Below are 17,089 nucleotides of genomic sequence, written 5' to 3'. Positions count from 1 at the left end.
GTCTTTCCTCTTTCCTTCGGCCTTTCTTCTTTCCGCCCCCACTTATCTCTTCTTATGCGTTTCTCGCCTTCTTCCTTCCTTTCCTGCCACTTCTCTTCTTTCTTCTGTTCCGTTTTCTCTTTCCAACCTCTTTCTGCTTTCTTCTCTTTCCACCTTCCATGTCCTCTTTCTGCTCTTCCTTCTCCTTTTCGTTCTTGCCCTCACGTGCCCAAGTCTTTACTCCCCTTTCCCTTCTCCTTCCATCCTTCGCTCTTCTCTACCCCCGCTGGCACCTCGCCAGTCGCCTCCGGCGCCGCGGCGGACACCGTCAAAGACGGGGCCAGCAGCGCTAATTACGGGCCAGCAGCGCCGGAGCGCGGTACTCTAACCGAGGCGGAGGCTGTTAGGGACCAACTCTCTTCACCGTCTACAGGTCACGTCGTGCTCGTCATCTCCTCTATCGTCTCTTCTTTCCTTTCTTTCGTCCTCTTTTCTTCTTTTTACTTCCACCAATTCCTTCCTTGTCTTCTTCCTTCCCTTCTGCCATTTTCTGTTTCCTTTTCTCCCTTTTTTCGTTACCCTTTCTTCTCCTGAGTCTTCTTCCTTCTGCCTTTCCTTAGCTCTATCCCTAGCTCTTTCCTTTTTTTCCCTGCCCTGCCTCATCTTTGCGTCCTAATCCTTTCTGTTTATACACAAACAGCCGAGCCATTGTATCTTCCTTTCTTTTTCTCCTTCACCAAAATAATTTCTAAATGGCTACAACACACTCACAATGAAGCATGGACACCCCTTCAGGCAAGACCTCTTCTTCCTCTTCCTCACCACTTTTCACCAGGCCTGACACAGCACCCCGAGTACTGAGGGTGCTAAGGTCCTCCACTCCATTCATCGTGTCGATACAACGTTGGTGCATGCTGGTAATCTCTGCTATCATCTCTTCCTTCTTTCTTGTTTCTTCTTTCTTGCATTCTTGCTTGCTTGCTTGCTTCTTACTTGCATAGATTACTTCCTGTCCTTCTTCCTTTCCCTCTTCCTTCCCGTCTCATCTCCCTTTTTTTTTTTTTTTGTCCTGCCCTATCCTTGCCTCCCATTCTTTTCTACTTCCATCCTTCTATCTTCTGTTTCTTTTTTCCATTACCAAGAAGTTTTAAAAATGTCTACACCACACTCGCCATGAAGCACGGACATGCCCTTTGGCAAGAGCTCTTCATTCCTCATCCCTATCACCTTCCATCCTTCCATACTATAAACAACCCTCCTGTTTTCCTCCACTCTATGAATCTGCACCTGCCCTTATCTTCCTGAAAAAGAACACACCCTTCGGCATACCAGCCATCTCAAGGACCCAGCAAATCACAGAGTGAGGCAATCAAATGGCAAAGAACATCTCTGCCTCATCTGTTATGGGTCTGTGTGGCATGGGGGTTTTTGCTAGCGGGGGAGGGGCTGCAGGGGTGGCTCCTGTGAGAAGCTGCTAGAAGCTCCCCTGGCTCCAAGCCAGACCCTCCTCTGGCCCAGGCCGACCATATCAGTGATGGTGGTAGCGCCTCTGGGAGAAGGTATTTAAGAAGGGGAATCTGCAGTGAGTGGGGGTATTGGAATGTGAGAGGAACGCCTCTGTGGATACCGAGGTCAGTGAAGGAGGGGGACGAGGGGCGCCTGAGGAGGTTGATGCCCCTGCAGCCCGTGGTGAGACGGCTGGCTGTCCCCCTGCAGCCCGTGGAGGTGAGCAGGGGAGCACGTGCCCCTGAAGATGCCCGTGACTCCAGCCGAAAGCCCACGCTGGAGCAGTGCATGGCTGAAGATCGGCCCACGGAAAGGACCCACGCCAGGGAAGTTTGTGAGGAACTGCAGCCCGCGGAACTCACGTTGGAGAAGTTCGTGAAGGACTGTCTCCCGTGGGAGGGACCCCACGGTGGAGCAGGGGAAGAGTGAGGGGTCCTCCCCCTGAGGACGAAGGAGCGGCAGAGACAAGGTGTGGCGACCTGACCCCAACACCCATCCCCTGTTCCCCTGCGCCACCGGAGGGAGCGGGTAGAGAGAAACGGGAGTGGGGTTGAGCTGGGAAGGAGGGAGGGGTGGGGGGAAGGTGTTCCAAGATTTGGGTTTACTTCCTAATATCCTTGGTTTGATTTGACTTGTAGTCAATTAAATTGATTTTGTTTCTTCCCCAAACTGAGCCTGTCTTTTACCCCTGACCATAAGTGGTGAGTGATCCCTCCCTGCCCTTCTCTCGACACACGAGCCTGCCTTTATATTTTCTCCTCAACCCACCGTAGCTGGGGGGGGGGGGGGTGGTGGTGGTGGTGGTGGTGGTGGTGAGGGAGCAGCTGCGTGGCGCTTTGTTAGTGGCTGGGCTGAAACCATGACACTCATCAGAACACAATCCACCACTCTCTGAAACAGAAGCCCCAGATACAGGGATGTCATTTAAAAAAAAAGGCTCCACAGAGTCCAAACAACGCAGGCGAGTCTCTCATTCGGGAACTGAAACCCAGCACAGCCGAGCACAACAACCCTCCAGGAGAACCGAAAAAGCACAGGGCAACCACAGCTCCCAAGCACCCTAAAGATACCTCCATTCTTCCAGACTCATTTTCCACCTACGTGCTGAATGGCAAGCTCTTGCTTCCCATTCAGGCAGGCATGCACTGCCAGAACAACACAGCAAGAACCTCAGTACCCAGGGGCATCAGTCCCCTCGGAATAGCATGACCCACCCATCACACAGCCAAACAAAAGCCACGCGGGTAACACCATGGCATTTTTAATGACAACATCCGCTCGATGCCCAAAACATCCACCCCATGTAATGGATTGTGATCCCGCCTCCATATACGCTTGCTGCCGCCTGACCACACTGTGCCTGGAAGCAGCAGGAAAGCAATGAGAGCAGGCAGTGGTGCTTTGCTGCTCCACACCTACAGGCATGACAATCCTGGCAACATTCGGTTGATCCAACAGCAAGATACCATGACAAAACAGGAACAAAAGTACATCTGCCTCTCAAACTCATCCTCTTCAGGTATGAACAACTTAGCTGTAGAATCCCTGGTTGCTTCTTCAAAATAAAAAAAACGTTTTCAGGACAGCAGAAACAACGGCTTTAAGGGACATTTGCAATTAACATTATGAGAGATTCCTGGGGAAGCTGGACACAAAAAAATTACTCATGTTCTGCAAAAGCCTGGAAAATGCTTGACAGTGCACAGTGCTCCCTTATGCACTTCTATCACAAGGAGAGCAGGAGGGAGACCTGAAAGCCAAGCACATTCTGTCAACATCAAGCTCAGCTCAAGAGAGTGGAAAAGCCATCCCCCACAATGATGACAAACCGCCCAAATGTCTGCAACCTGACAGCTGCCACAATTCCGCCACCTGCATCTCATCCACTGTTACCAACACATTGCCAATGCGACAGAAGAGAAAACAAAACGATGGGAGGTTTTGGTAAGAGGAGGGAAGAAAACCAAAGGAACCCGTTCCACTGTATTGAAACACACGAGGACAACAACAGGCACAAGGCTATGCAGAAATTCTGGAGGCCCTGAAAGGATCCCGGGCAAGTAGCACTGTCTGCGGAGCCTCTTCTTGACGTTTTCTACTGGCATCCCCTATCCCACACCCGGGGCAATGGCATCTCCAGCTAAGTGGACATTCTCCACTTCTTCCCCAATGACACAGACCATGTTCTAACCAGCATCTCCATTTCCCTCACGCAAGACCTTTCCCCACTCAAGGTCACACTCCTCATGACGCATGCCCAGGCCACACTTCAGCCACTCACAGGATCGCTGCCACAGCACCCGGGTACTGCTCCAGCCCCACAACATGCCCCACCTCTAAGCCCCGTTCTCAACATGACCCAGGCCTTTGCACATCCTCGCTTTCCCTCACAAATGGCACAGAATACATACGGAGGGCTGCAAAGCCGCACAGTGTCTGACAGACTCTTCCCAGCTGCCTGAACTTCACCCTGAATGTTTTCTGACTTTTCAAGCAATCTCAGAGGGAAACAACACTGCTGTGCATTAGAACGTAAAGATCCTTTGATTAGAGCTTGACAGCTCTGACACCTGTCCACACGGAATTTACTCTTTCAGAAAACCACACCAAATACCGAAGCAGAAGCACACTCACAATGTCCACCGCGTGGGAGAATTTGTACCAGAGAAAACCAGAGCTGGGCAGGCTTTGGCGTGTAAGTGCACAGCTCTGAATGACTTAAGCATAACAGGACACACCATCTCTACCCAGGCCAACTGTGCAAGTGAACACGTAGAGGGAATCGAGCACAGAAAGATTACACCCACCTCCCTACATCCCCTTACAAATCCTGCCCAAGGAGGATCAAGGAACCATCATGGCAACATCAACGGCTGTGGAAGCTGCTATAGATGCCCACCACTCCACAAGGACAGCAGGTTGAAGCACTACCCTCCCACAACACCCTGCCAAAACACAGGAGAAAAAAAGTTCATCAGACAGCATTCACCAGTCTGCATGTCACCCCTTCTTAACAACACATCGCCTACATCAGGCAGGCTGCAGGGGAACCTACTGACCCTGGTGGGAGATATTCATAAACTCAAAACACATTGCGGGCATTTCAGTTTCACATACTGTCTCAAGATCCACAAGGCCTCATACTCCAGACCCTTGGAGCCTGGAAAGAATCCTGGGCAGGAACACCCTCTGCCCATCCTGCCTCATGCTTTCCTCCAGGCAGCCTCCATTCCCCACTCTGCAACATGCGTTCTCAAGACAAGCACATCATCTCCCATTCTTGTCTTCTTACGACATGGCCCACGGTCTTCCCAAGCATTTCCACTTCCCTCAGACAAGTCTTCCCACTGCTCAAGGTCGACCTTCACATCCAGAAATGGCCAGGCCCTACTCAGTACCACTGCCACATTCACCTCCGCAACATGCCACACTCTCCTGTGGCTTCAGCAACCTCGGACGGAAACGTTACACAACTGGGAGCAATAATAGTTATAGGGGTGATATCGGAACAACTCTAATGGCAATGGGCATAAATTGCATGCTGTGCAACGAGAACCCAAATGCTGACAAACACACCAGCGTCACCGATGATATCTACCGTGTACAAAAATTTTCACTTGAGTTTTTGGGGTGAGCTGTTTAGCTTTTTGGGGTTGTTTTGGTTTGGTTCTTTTTCTGAAAAGAGGTTTTTCCATCAGTTTTTTAAGGGCATGGCTGGCGATGCAAATATTGAAGGAACATCAAAACAGGCCAGTGTACAGTCACGCCTCCTCTCAGGCCAGGATCTCAAGTCCAAAACCCAGCCGGGGAGGGCAGGACAAGAAAAAGGAAATACCTGCCTTGGGTCACACACTTCTGCCTCAACGCTTTATGCGACTAACTACAGTTAAAATACACTTGGAAAAAGAACACTTGGAAAAGTTCGTACCACCTTCCCTACTTTTACAATAACCCTGTTGGGCAAATAAAAATGGAGAAACTACGCTATAGGGTAGACTCCCAATTGTTACCTTGCATCATGTCTCTTGCAGAGGAGAATCAAACAGGGTGAGGACAGAGTTTATGACAGGAAACCACAGCCGATACCAGCATGATCTGCAGTCAGCAAAGGTAAGAAGTTCTCCCACTGCTCAAGGTCACCCTTCACATCAGGAGATGCCCAGGCCCTACGCAATGCCACTGCCACATTCACCTCCATGAACATGCAACAGTTTCCTTGCCCACCTCAGGGCTCTCTCCAGATTTTCCAGACCCTTCCCACCAAAGACAGCACCACAAAGAAATGTACAGATGGTATCACACACACAGCATCCAGCAGAGTCTCTGCAGCTGACCCTTCGTGTTTGGCAATGCTTCAGCATTCTCAGAAGGAAATGTGGCAGACCTGGGAGCAATACTCTTTATAAAGGTGACGCTGGGACAGCTCGAGATGGCCATGGCATTGATTTCATGCTCTGAGGGAAAAACGAACATATGTTGACGGGCACAACACCGTAACCGATGATATCGACTGCGTAGGGGAATTTGGTTTCAGTTTTGTTGGGGAGGGCTGGTTTTTTGGCTTTGGGTTGGTTTGTTTCTTTGTTTTTTCTTGTAAGAAAAGAAGATTTCCAGGGCTTGTGCAATGATGTGACTTCCGATCCAAATATTGAACGAACATCAAAACAGGGCAGCGTACTTCATGACACTTCACTGGCGAGGAATGCACTCCACAACTGGGGGAAAGGGGAAGCAGGAAAAGAAAAAGAAAATTCCCGTTCCTAACACCTACCTTGTGGGGTGAAACTCCTCTCCCTCAACACTTTATCATACTAACTATGGTTACAACACACTTGGAGAAAGAACATTGGATTACAGCCACCTCCTCATCACTTCCGCTTACAAATCCTGCCTGAGGAGGAGAAGGAACCATCATGGCAACATCAGTGGAGGTGGAAGCTACTATGGATGCCCACCACTACGCAAGGACAGCTGGTTGAAGTGCTACACTCCCACAACACCCTCCTCAAAAGAAGCGTGAAATGGATCAGCAGACAACATTCAGAAGTCTGCATCTCAACCCCTCTTACCAACACATTGCCTAGGTCAGGAAGGCAGCAGCACAAATGACTGTCTCTGGGGGGAGATATTCATAACCTCAAGGGACACTGTGGGCATTTCAATACCATGTAACAGGCCTCATACTCCAGACCCTAGCAGCCTGGGAAACAATCCTGCAAAAGAATACTCTGTGCCCTTCCTGCCTCATGCTTTCCTCTAGCAAGCCTCCATTCCCCACTCTGCAACATGTGTCCTCGAGAAAAGCACACATCTCCCATTCTTGTCTTCTTACAACATGGCCCATGGTCATCCCAAGGATTTCCACTTCCCTCACACAAGTCTTCCCACTGCTAAAGGTCACCCTTCACATCAGGAGTTGCCCAGGCACTACTCAATGCCACTGCCACAATCACCGCCACGAACATGCAACAGTTTCCTTTCAGTCCAGCTTTTGTGGACACTTCTGTCAACGGCAGCACCACAGAAAAGCATACAGATGCTATCGCATACACTGTGTCCAGCAGACTCTCCGCAGCTTACTCTTCATGGTTTGCAATGCTTCAGCAACCTCACATGGAAACCTTACACGTCTTGGAGCAATACTATTTCCAGAGATGATCATAGTGTCGTTGATGTCGGAGAAGATCCTTCAGACCGTCGAGTCCAAACATTAACCTAACACTGCCAAGTCCACCACTAAACCATGTCCCTAACCACCACGTCTTCTAAATATCCCCAGGGATGGCGACTCAGGTACTGCCCTGGCCAGCCTGTTCCAATGCTTGACAACCCTTTGAGGGGAGAATTTTCTCCTAATATCCAATCTAAACCTCCCCTGGCACAACTTGAGGCCATTTCCTCTCGTCCTATCACTTGCTACTTGGGAAAAGACACCAACAACCACCTAGGTACAATCTCCTTTCAGGCAGTTGTAGAGGTCTCCCCTCAGCCTCCTTTTCTCCAGACCAAACAACCCCAGTTCCCTCAGCTGCTCCTTGTACGTCTTGTTCTCTAGACCCTTCATCAGCTTCATTGCTCTTCTTTGCACACGCTCCAGCACCTCAATGTCTTTCTTGGGGTGAGGGGCCCAAAACCAAACACAGTCTTCGAGGTGCGGTCTCACCAGTGCCATGTACAAAGGGATGATCACTTCCCTACTCCTGCTGCCCACACTATTTCTGATAAAAGCCAGGAGGCTATTGGCCGCCTTGGCCATCTGGGCACACTGCCGGCTCATATTCAGCTGGCTGTTGACCAACACCCCCAGGCCCTTTTCCTCCAGGCAGCTTTCCAGTCACTCTTCCCCAAGCCTGCAGCCTTGCACTGGGTTGTTATGACCCACATGCAGGACCTGGCACTTAGCCTTCTTGAAGCTCATCCAGCTGGCCTCGGCCCATCGATCCAGCCTCTCCAGACCCCTCTGCAGAGTCTCTACCCTCAAGCAGATCAACACTCCCGCCCAACTTGGTGTCGTCTGCAAACTTACTGAGGGTGCGCTCGACTCCCTCATCCGGATCACTGATAAAGATATTAAACAGAACTGGCCCCAAGAATGAACCCTGGGGAACACCGCTTGTGACCGGCCGCCATCTGGATTTACTTCTGTTCACTACAACTCTTTGGGCCCGCCCAGCCAGCCAGTTGTTTACCCACCAAACAGTACAACCACCCAAGCCATGAGCAGCCAGTTTCTCCACGAGAACGCTGTGCGAAACGGTGTCAAAGACTTTACTAAAGTCCAGGCAAACAACATCCACAGCCTTTCTCTCATCCACTAAGCGGGTCGTCTTGTCAAAGAAGGAGATCAGGTTAGTCAAGCAGGACATGCCTTTCCTAAACCCATGATATCGGGACAGCTCTAGTGGCAATGGGCATTGATTTCATGCTGTGAGAGAGCAACCCAAATGCTGACGAGCACATCACTGTAACGGATGATATCTAACGTGTCAGACAATTTGGGGATGGTTGGGGTTTGGGGGTTGAAAACAAGGCTTGCGTGGATTCTTTAAGGTTGTCGCTGCTGATCCAAATATCGAGAGAACATCAAAACAGGCCAGCATATGTCATGACACTTCACTGGTGAGGAACGTAGTCCACAACCTGGGGGAAAGGGGGAGCAGCAAAAGAAAATTCCCATTTCTAACACCTGCCTTATTCGGTCACACCTCTCTCCCTGAAAAATTTATCCTATGAACTAGACTTACAACACAGTTGGAAAAAAACATAGGAAAAGCCCGCAGTGCCTTCCCTACTTTCATAACCACTCTGCTCAGCCAACCAAAATGGAGAAATTACACCATGGGAAGAGAAAACCCTCAAGTCTCAACTGTCACCTTCCATCACGTCTCTTCCAGAGGAGAATCAAAGAGGAGGATGACAGAGTTTGTCACAAGAAAGCACATCCGATCCAAGCGCAGACAGCAGTCAGCAACGGAAATGGCAGAAAATAGTGCCTGGGGGGCTGCCACCACCACAGCCTGCATGTCTCACACTTCTTCATCAATCTTGAGTGGAAATGCTACACGCCAGCAAGCAAGAGCGTCTGCAAAGCTGGTGGTGTGGCACCTCTAACGCAATCGGCAGTGATTTTATTCTACAGAAGAACAATTCACACCCACAACTGCAAACCTCAGCTGGGAGAATGAAGTCCTGCCCACCGTAGAAGAAGATGAGGTTGGAGACTGTGAATGAGCACAAGTCCATGGAACCCGATGAGATACATCTGAGGGTCCTGAGGGAATTGGCAGATGAAGTTGCCAAGCCACTATCCCTCATATTTGAAAAGTCATGACAGACTGGGGAAGTTCCCAGTGACTGGAAAAGGGGAAACATTACCCCCATTTTTCAAAAGGCAAAAAAAGGAAGACCTGGGCAACTGCAGGCCAGCCAGTCTCCCTTCTGTGCCTGGCAAGACCGTGAAGCAGATCCTCCAGGAAATTATGCTAAGGCACATGGAAAACAGAGAGGTGACTGGTGACAGCCAATGTGGCTTCACTAATGGCAAGTCATGCCTGACAAATTTCTGGTGGTCTTCTATTGCAGGGTTACAGCATTGGTGGATAAGGGAACATGACTGACATCAGCTACCTGGACTTGTGCAAAGCATTTGATACTGTCCCACACAACCTCTACCAACCCTACCTCTAAAATGGAGAGACATGGATTTGACGTGTGGACCATTTGGTGGATAAGGAATTGGCTGGATGGTCACACTCCAAGAGTTGCGCTCAACAGCTCAGTGTCTGGGTGGAGATCAGCAACGAGTGGTGTCCTTCAGGGGCCTGTATGGAGAACAGTATTACTTAACATCTTCGTCGGGGCCATGGACAGTGGGATTGAGTGAACCCTCAGCAAGTTTGCACATGACACCAAGCTGAGTGCTGCGGTTCGTACTCCAGAGGGAAGGGATGCCATCCAGAGGGACCTTGACAGGCTTGAGAGCTGGGCCCGTGCAAACCTCATGAAGTTCAACAAGGCCAAGCACAAGGTCCTGCACCTGGGTCGGGGTAATCCCAAACGTGGGTACAGCCCTGGCAATGAGTGGATTGGGAGCAGCCCTGTGCACACGGACTTGGGGGTACGGGTGGATGAAAAAGTGAACATGAGCCAGCAACGTGCGCTCACAGCCTAGAAAGCCAATCATGTCCCGGGCGGCATCCAAAGGAAGTGTGGCTCGCAGGTTGGGGAAGGTGATTCTCTCCCTCTACTCTGCTCTTGTGGTGCCCCACCTGGAGTACTCTGTTCAGCTCTGGGGCACACAGCATAAGAAAGACATGGTCCTGCTCAAGCGGGTCCAGAGGAGGGCCACAAAGATGATCAGGGGGCTGCAGCACCTCCCCTGTGACAGGTTGAGAGACTTGGGGTTGTTTAGCCTGGAGAAGACAAGGCTCCGCAGAGACCTTATAGCGTCCTTCCACGACTTAAAGGGGGCATACACCAAAGATAGGCAGGGACTTTTTATAAGGGAGTGTAGTGATAAGATGAAGCGTAATGGTTCAGTACCACTGAAAGAGGGTAGTTTTAGATTAGATAATAGGAAGAAATTACCTCCTGGGAGGGTGGTGAGACACTGGAACACGTTCCCAGAGGAGTTGTGGATGCCCCTTGCCTGGAAGTGTTCAAGGCCAGGTTGGATGGGGCTTTGACCAACCTGATATACTGGAAAATGTCCCTGCTCATTGCAGGGGGCTTGCAACTACATCCTCTTTAAGGTCTCCTCCAACCCAAACCATTCTGTGATTCTACGGTCATGGCAACATCAACAGCTGTGGAAGCTGCTATAGATGCCAGCACTACACAAGGACAGCAGGTTGAAACACTACCCTCCCACAACATCCTTCCCAAAACAGGAGCCAAAAGGTTCATCAGACAGTATTCAGCAGTCTGCATGTCAACCCCTCCTACCAACACATTGCCTACAGCAATCAGACAGCAGCACAAGGGACTGTCTCTGCTGGGAGATAGTCGTGCAACATTGTGGGCATTTCAATACCATGTAACTATCTCAAGACCCAGAAGGCCTCCAGCTCCAGATTCTTGGAGCCTGGAAAAGAATCCTGGGCAGGAACACTCTCTGCCCATCCTGCCTCATGCTTTCCTCCAGGCAGCCTCCACTCCCCACTCTCCAACATGCGTTCTCAAGAAAAGCACACATCTCCCACTCTTGTCTTCTTATGGCATAGGCCATGGAATTCCCAAGGATTTCCGGTTCCCACAGACAAGTCTTCCCACTGCTCAAAATCAACCTTCACATCAGGAAATGCTCAGGCCCTGCTCAATGCCAGTGCCAGAATCACCTCCACGACATGTCACAGTTTCCTTTCCCGGCTCATTCCGACTTTTGCTTATGCTTCCCATCAATGAGACCACTGAAGAAAACACACACAGGTATCACGTACACATTGTCAGCAAACTCTCTGCTGACGACCCATCATGTCTGGCAATGCTTCAGCTCTCTCCAAGGGAAATGTTGCAGACCTGGGAGCAAGACTGTTTCTACGGGTGACATTGTCACAGCTCTAAATAGCAATAGCATCAATTTTTTGCTCTGAAAAAACAACCCAAGAGTTGATGAGCACCCCACTGCAACAGATGACATTGACTACGTATCAGAATCTGGTTTGGGTTTTGTTTTGTTGGGTTTATTTTGTTTGGGTTTGTTCTGCTTGTTTGGTTTTGCTTGTTTGTTTGTTAGTTTTTCCCCAAGAAGATGTTTCCAGGGCTTCTGTAACCATGAGGCTGTTGATTCAAATATTAGAAGAACATCAAAACAGACCAGTGTATGTCACATGACTTCCCTGGCCACGAACAAGAGACCAAAACCTGGGGGATGCTGGAAACAACAAAATGAAAAGGAAATTCCTGTCTCTAACAGCTACCTTGTTGGGTGACACTCTTCTCTCTGAACACTTTACACTAGCAACTAGCCTTACAACACACTTGGAAAAAAACAGAGGAAAAGTCCGTATTGCCTTCCCTACTTTCATAATTCCTCCAGTGGGTGAACAAAAATGCAGAAATTACACCACGGGGAGAGAAGACCCTGAACACCCAACTGTCACCTTCCATCACAACTCTCGCAGAAGGGAATCAAATAAGGACGAGGACAGAGTTTATGACAAGAAACCACAGCGGATACCAGCACGGTCAGCAAAAAGCAACTCTAAGAAGCAGTAAATAGTGCCTGCGGGACTGCCACCACCACAGCCTGCGTGTCTGGCACCCCTTCAGCAAGCTCGGGTGGAAATGCTGCACACCAGCAAGCCCGAGCGTCCGCAAAGCTGATGTCGTGGCACCTCTCATTGCAGTCGGCAGGGATTTCATTCCACGGGACAACAGCCCACAGCCACGACGGCAAAGCTCAGCTTCGGACGGCCACCGCTGCGGGGTGCGGCAACACCTTGCTTGCTTCCTCCCCCACACCGAGAGCCCGGGGGCTCCGGCAAGGACGCAAAGGTCCCGTGAACACCCTTAAGAAACACCCGCCAAGCCCGAAGCACCCGCCAAGCCCCCACCGCCTGAGCTCGACTCCCACCAGCGCCTGCCCAGGGGCCGGGCGACCAGGGCCACAAGAAGGGGGAAGGGGCGAGAGGCGACAAAGGGGGGGGGGCACTGACCGTGTCCACGAGAGCGGGCGCCTCCGGCTGCGTCTCCTTCGCCGCGGGGCCGGGCGGCGGCGGGAAGTTGGGGCTGAAAACCATCAGGTCGCTCTTGCCCGCGCCCTCCGCCACGCACAGGCTCCGGCTCTGGCGCTGCGAGTACGACCAGCTCCCCACTTCGCTGGCGCACACCAGCGTCGCCGGACCGGGCCCCGACAGCACGGCCGCCCGCGGCGCCCACCGCGACGCCCCGTACAGCACCACCGCCAGCAGGAACAGGCTCGACACCGCGCAGATGGCCACCACCAGCCACACGTTCGTCGCCGCCGCCGCCGCCGCCGCCGCCGCGCCGCCCTCCGCGCCCGCCGCCGGCCGCAGCCCCGCCCCCGACGACGACGAGCCCGCGGCCGCCAGCGCCGCCTCGGCGCCCTCCACCAGCGACACGCTCAGCGTGGCCGTGGCCGAGCGCGCCGGCTCCCCGTGGTCCCGCACCACGATCACCAGCCGCTGCCGCGGGCCGTCCGCCTCCTCCAGCGCCCGCGCCGTGCTCACCTCGCCGCTGTACAGCCCCACGCGGAACGGGCCCTTCCCCCGCGGCTCCCACAGCTCGTAGCGCAGCCACGCGTTGTAGCCCGAGTCCGCGTCCACCGCGCGGATCTTCGCCACCACCTGCCCTGCCGGCGCCCCCCACGCCGCCCACGCCCACAGCGCCCCCGAGCCCGAGCCCGAGCCCGAGCCCGGCCCCGACGCCCCCGAGCCCGCGGCCCCGCCGCCCGGCCCGCCCCCGGCAGCCGGGAGCAGCGCCGGCGCGTTGTCGTTCTCGTCCACCACGAACAGCTGCACCGTGGCGTTGCCGCACAGCGGCGGCTCCCCCGCGTCCACCGCCCGCACCTCGAACTGCAGCACCTGCACCTCCTCGTAGTCCAACGGCTGCAGCGCCCACAGCCGCCCGCTCTCCGCGTCCACCGACACGTAGCTCGACGCCGCCCGCCACCCCCCGCCCGCCACCGCGGCCCCGCCCACGCCCTCCGCCACCGAGTAGCTCACGCGCCCGTTGCCCGCCTCGTCCGGGTCCCGCGCCCACAGCCGCGCCAGCTCCGCGCCCGCCGCGTTGTTCTCCCGCGCCAGCACCGTGTACACGGCCTGCGCGAACGCCGGCGCGTTGTCGTTCACGTCCGACACCGGCACCCGCACCCCGCGGCTGGCGCGCAGCGCCGGCGCCCCGCCGTCCTCCGCCCGCACCTCCACCTCGTACTCCGACACCCGCTCCCGGTCCAGCGCCTCCCGCAGCACCAGCGAGTACGAGCCCGCGAACGTCGCCACCAGCCCGAACGGCGCCGCCGGCCACACCGCGCAGCGCACCCGACCGTTCGCCCCCGAGTCCCGGTCCGACACGCTCAGCAGCGCCACCACCGTCCCCACCGCCGCGTCCTCCGGCACCGGCACCGACAGCGACGTCACCCACACCTCCGGCGCGTTGTCGTTCACGTCCAGCACCTCCACCAACACCTTGCAGTGACCCGACAGCGGGGGCGAGCCTTTGTCTTTCGCCTTAACGTGTAAGTCGTAGAAAGTAACTGTCTCAAAGTCCAGGGCGCCCGTCACTCTGATCTCCCCGCTGTTCGTGTCGATGCTGAACACATCTGAGGCCGAGGGAGGCAAAACACTATCAATTTCATAAATCACCTCGCCATACATTCCCAAGTCCGGATCCGTGGCGTTCACCTGCGCCACTAGCGTCCCCTCTGCTGTGCTCTCCGGCAGCTGCACTTTATACACCGACTGGTTGAACTGGGGCGCGTTGTCATTCACGTCCAGCACCGAGATCACCAGCTCCATCGTGCCCGTCAGCGATGGACGGCCCCCGTCAATCGCCGTCAACACCAAACGGTGCTCAGCCATCGTCTCGCGGTCCAGCGGTCTCCTGAGTACCAGAAACAAGAATTCTCGGTATTCTTCACTGCGCTGTAAATCCAGAGAGAAGTGCTCGCTGGGGCTGAGGGTATAGGAGAGCTGCGCGTTGGCTCCGACATCTGCATCCGACGCGCCCTCCAGCGGGAACCGAGAACCGGGGGGGGAGTTCTCCGGTAAACTGAGGTTTTTCCGGGCGGCGGGGAAGAGCGGGGCGTTGTCGTTGATGTCGGTCACCTCCAGCTCCACGTGGAAGACGCGCAGCGGCCGCTCCACCAGCACCTCCAGGCGCAGGGCGCACGGCGCGCTCTTCCCGCACAGCTCCTCCCGGTCCAGCCGCGAGCTCACCACCAGCGCCCCGCTCGCCCCGCTCACCTCCACGCTCGCCCGCCGGCCCTGCGCCACCAGCCGCAGCCGACGCGCCTCCGGCTCGCCCGCCTCCAGGCCCAGGTCCTGCGCCAGCCGGCCCACCACCGTCCCGGCCTTGGCTTCCTCCGGCACCGAGTAGCGCACCTGCCCGCCGCCCAGCGCCCAGGCCGCCTGCAGCACCAGCACCCGCACCACGGGCCCCCAGCACACGCCCATCGCCGCCGCCGCCCGCACGGGCCCCGCACGGCTCCCCGCCGCCGCCCGGACGCACCGGCTCGCCCGCCCGCCCCGCGCCGCCCCCCCGCGCTGCCCCCCCGCGCTCACAGCCGGGCTCTCCGCCGCACCGGGGCGGAGCCGCCTCACCGCTCCCACGCCGTTTCTGAGCCTGCAGCGACACCGTGTGCTGCTCCGACGCCTCGCACGCTCCCCACGATCGCCAGCCCGCCGCCTCTCGCCTCGCTCCCTTCCGTGCTCCTCCTGCTTTGCCTCCTTCCTTTCTTTTTCCCTTCCTCCCTGCGCCTTTCCTCTTTCCTTCGGCCTTTCTTCTTTCCGCCCCCACTTATCTCTTCTTATGCGTTTCTCGCCTTCTTCCTTCCTTTCCTGCCACTTTTCTTCTCTTCTTTCTTCTGTTCCGTCTTCTCTTTCCAACCTCTTTCTGCTTTCTTCTCTTTCCACCTTCCATGTCCTCTTTCTGCTCTTCCTTCTCCTTTTCGTTCTTGCCCTCACGTGCCCAAGTCTTTACTCCCCTTTCCCTTCTCCTTCCATCCTTCGCTCTTCTCTACCCCCGCTGGCAGCTCGCCAGTCGCCTCCGGCGCCGCGGCGGACACCGTCAAAGACGGGGCCAGCAGCGCTAATTACGGGCCAGCAGCGCCGGAGCGCGGCACTCTAACCGAGGCGGAGGCTGTTAGGGACCAACTCTCTTCAGCGCCTAGAGGTAAGGTCGGTGCCTTTTGCTAATCTCCTCTACCGATCCTTCTTTCCTTCCTTGCCCTCCCTCACCACCTTTCTGTGTACAGTCATAGCGTTCGTGCATGCTAGTAAACTCCTTTATCCTTTCTTCTTTTCTTTATTTTCCTTCTCTCCATTGCTTGCTTCGTTCTTGTTTGATTTTCTTTGTTCTGTCTTCCTTCCTTCCCTGCTTTCTCTTTCCCCCTTCCCCTCTTTTCCCTGTCCATCCCTGCCCTTCTCTTCTTCTTCCCTCTTTGCTTCTTCCTTGTCTCCTTTACCTACGTGTTTTCCATATGACTACCTCACCCTCGCCATGAAGCATGGACATGCCCTCTGGCAACAGCTATCATTTCCCTTCCTCACCACTTCTCATCAAGCCTTGCACAGCGCCCCTTGGTCCCAAGGATGCCGAGGTCCTCACCTCCATTCGACATGTAGAGATAGCATCAGTGCATCCTGGTAATATCCTCTATCGCCTCTTCCTTCCTTACTTCCTTGTCCTTCTATCTTTCTTCGTTGCATACAGTCCTTTTTTGCCATCTTCCTCTCTCTTGTGTTCCTTCTTATTTCCTGCTTCCTTTCTCATTACTTTTTCTTCCTTGTCCTTTCATCTCTTCTTTTCATCTTTTTTCTTTCCTACTGCCCTTCCTTCACTTCCTTTTCCTTTTTTGCCTCACCCTGCCCTATCCTTGCCTCCCCTTATCTTCTGCTTCCACCCTCGTCTCTTCTCTTCTTTTTCCCCTTTACCAAAAGATTTTCTACACGTCTACACCGCACTCGACATGAAGCACGGGCATGCCCTTTGGCAAGAGCTCTCCTTCCTCTTCCCTGCCACCTTCCATCCCTCCAGGTGAATAACAACCTTCCTGCTTTCCTCCAGCCAATGCAAGACACACAGACTGCTCCTGCACTTCCCCGTCCCTCCCTTCTGGAAGAAGGCCACACTCGTCAGCCACCAGTCCTCTCAAGGACACAGCAAATAACAGAGCAAGGCAATCACACGGCAAAGAAAGATCATCACTGCTACATCACAAAAGAATCCCCCACCCTCTGAAACACAAGCCCAAGCCCCACAGACTTGGACATCTCTGCCAGCAGGCTCCAAAGAGTCCAAACAACCCAGGGTAGTCCTTCTTTAGGGAAATCAAACCCATCACAGGCCAGCACGACAATCCTTCAAGAACACTGGAAGAGCATGGGGCAAACACAGCTCCCGAGTACTCTTCATGTATCTCGAT

At 54.2% G+C, this 17,089-nt stretch overlaps 1 protein-coding gene across 1 annotated transcript; it reads right to left on the bottom strand.

Annotated features, from left to right (window-relative positions):
- Window positions 1–11,724: 11,724 nt before the first annotated feature.
- On the bottom strand, window positions 11,725–15,177 carry LOC115334409 (protocadherin alpha-2-like). Its single transcript, XM_029998536.1, has one exon. It carries the CDS (start codon window positions 15,117–15,119, stop codon window positions 12,345–12,347), a length of 2,775 nt encoding a protein of 924 aa, XP_029854396.1. The 5' UTR covers window positions 15,120–15,177; the 3' UTR covers window positions 11,725–12,344.
- Window positions 15,178–17,089: the final 1,912 nt, after the last annotated feature.

This window comes from Aquila chrysaetos, chromosome 22, assembly GCF_900496995.4.
Source record: "Aquila chrysaetos chrysaetos chromosome 22, bAquChr1.4, whole genome shotgun sequence".
Taxonomy (NCBI): Eukaryota; Metazoa; Chordata; class Aves; order Accipitriformes; family Accipitridae; genus Aquila; species Aquila chrysaetos.
Note: the sequence above shows the minus strand (reverse complement) of the source record. Positions and strands in the feature narration are given on the sequence as shown.

Coding starts and splice junctions, on each gene's coding strand:
- LOC115334409 (XM_029998536.1), bottom strand. CDS start 15,119: ATGGGCGTGTGCTGGGGGCCCGTGGTGCGGGTGCTGGTGCTGCAGGCG.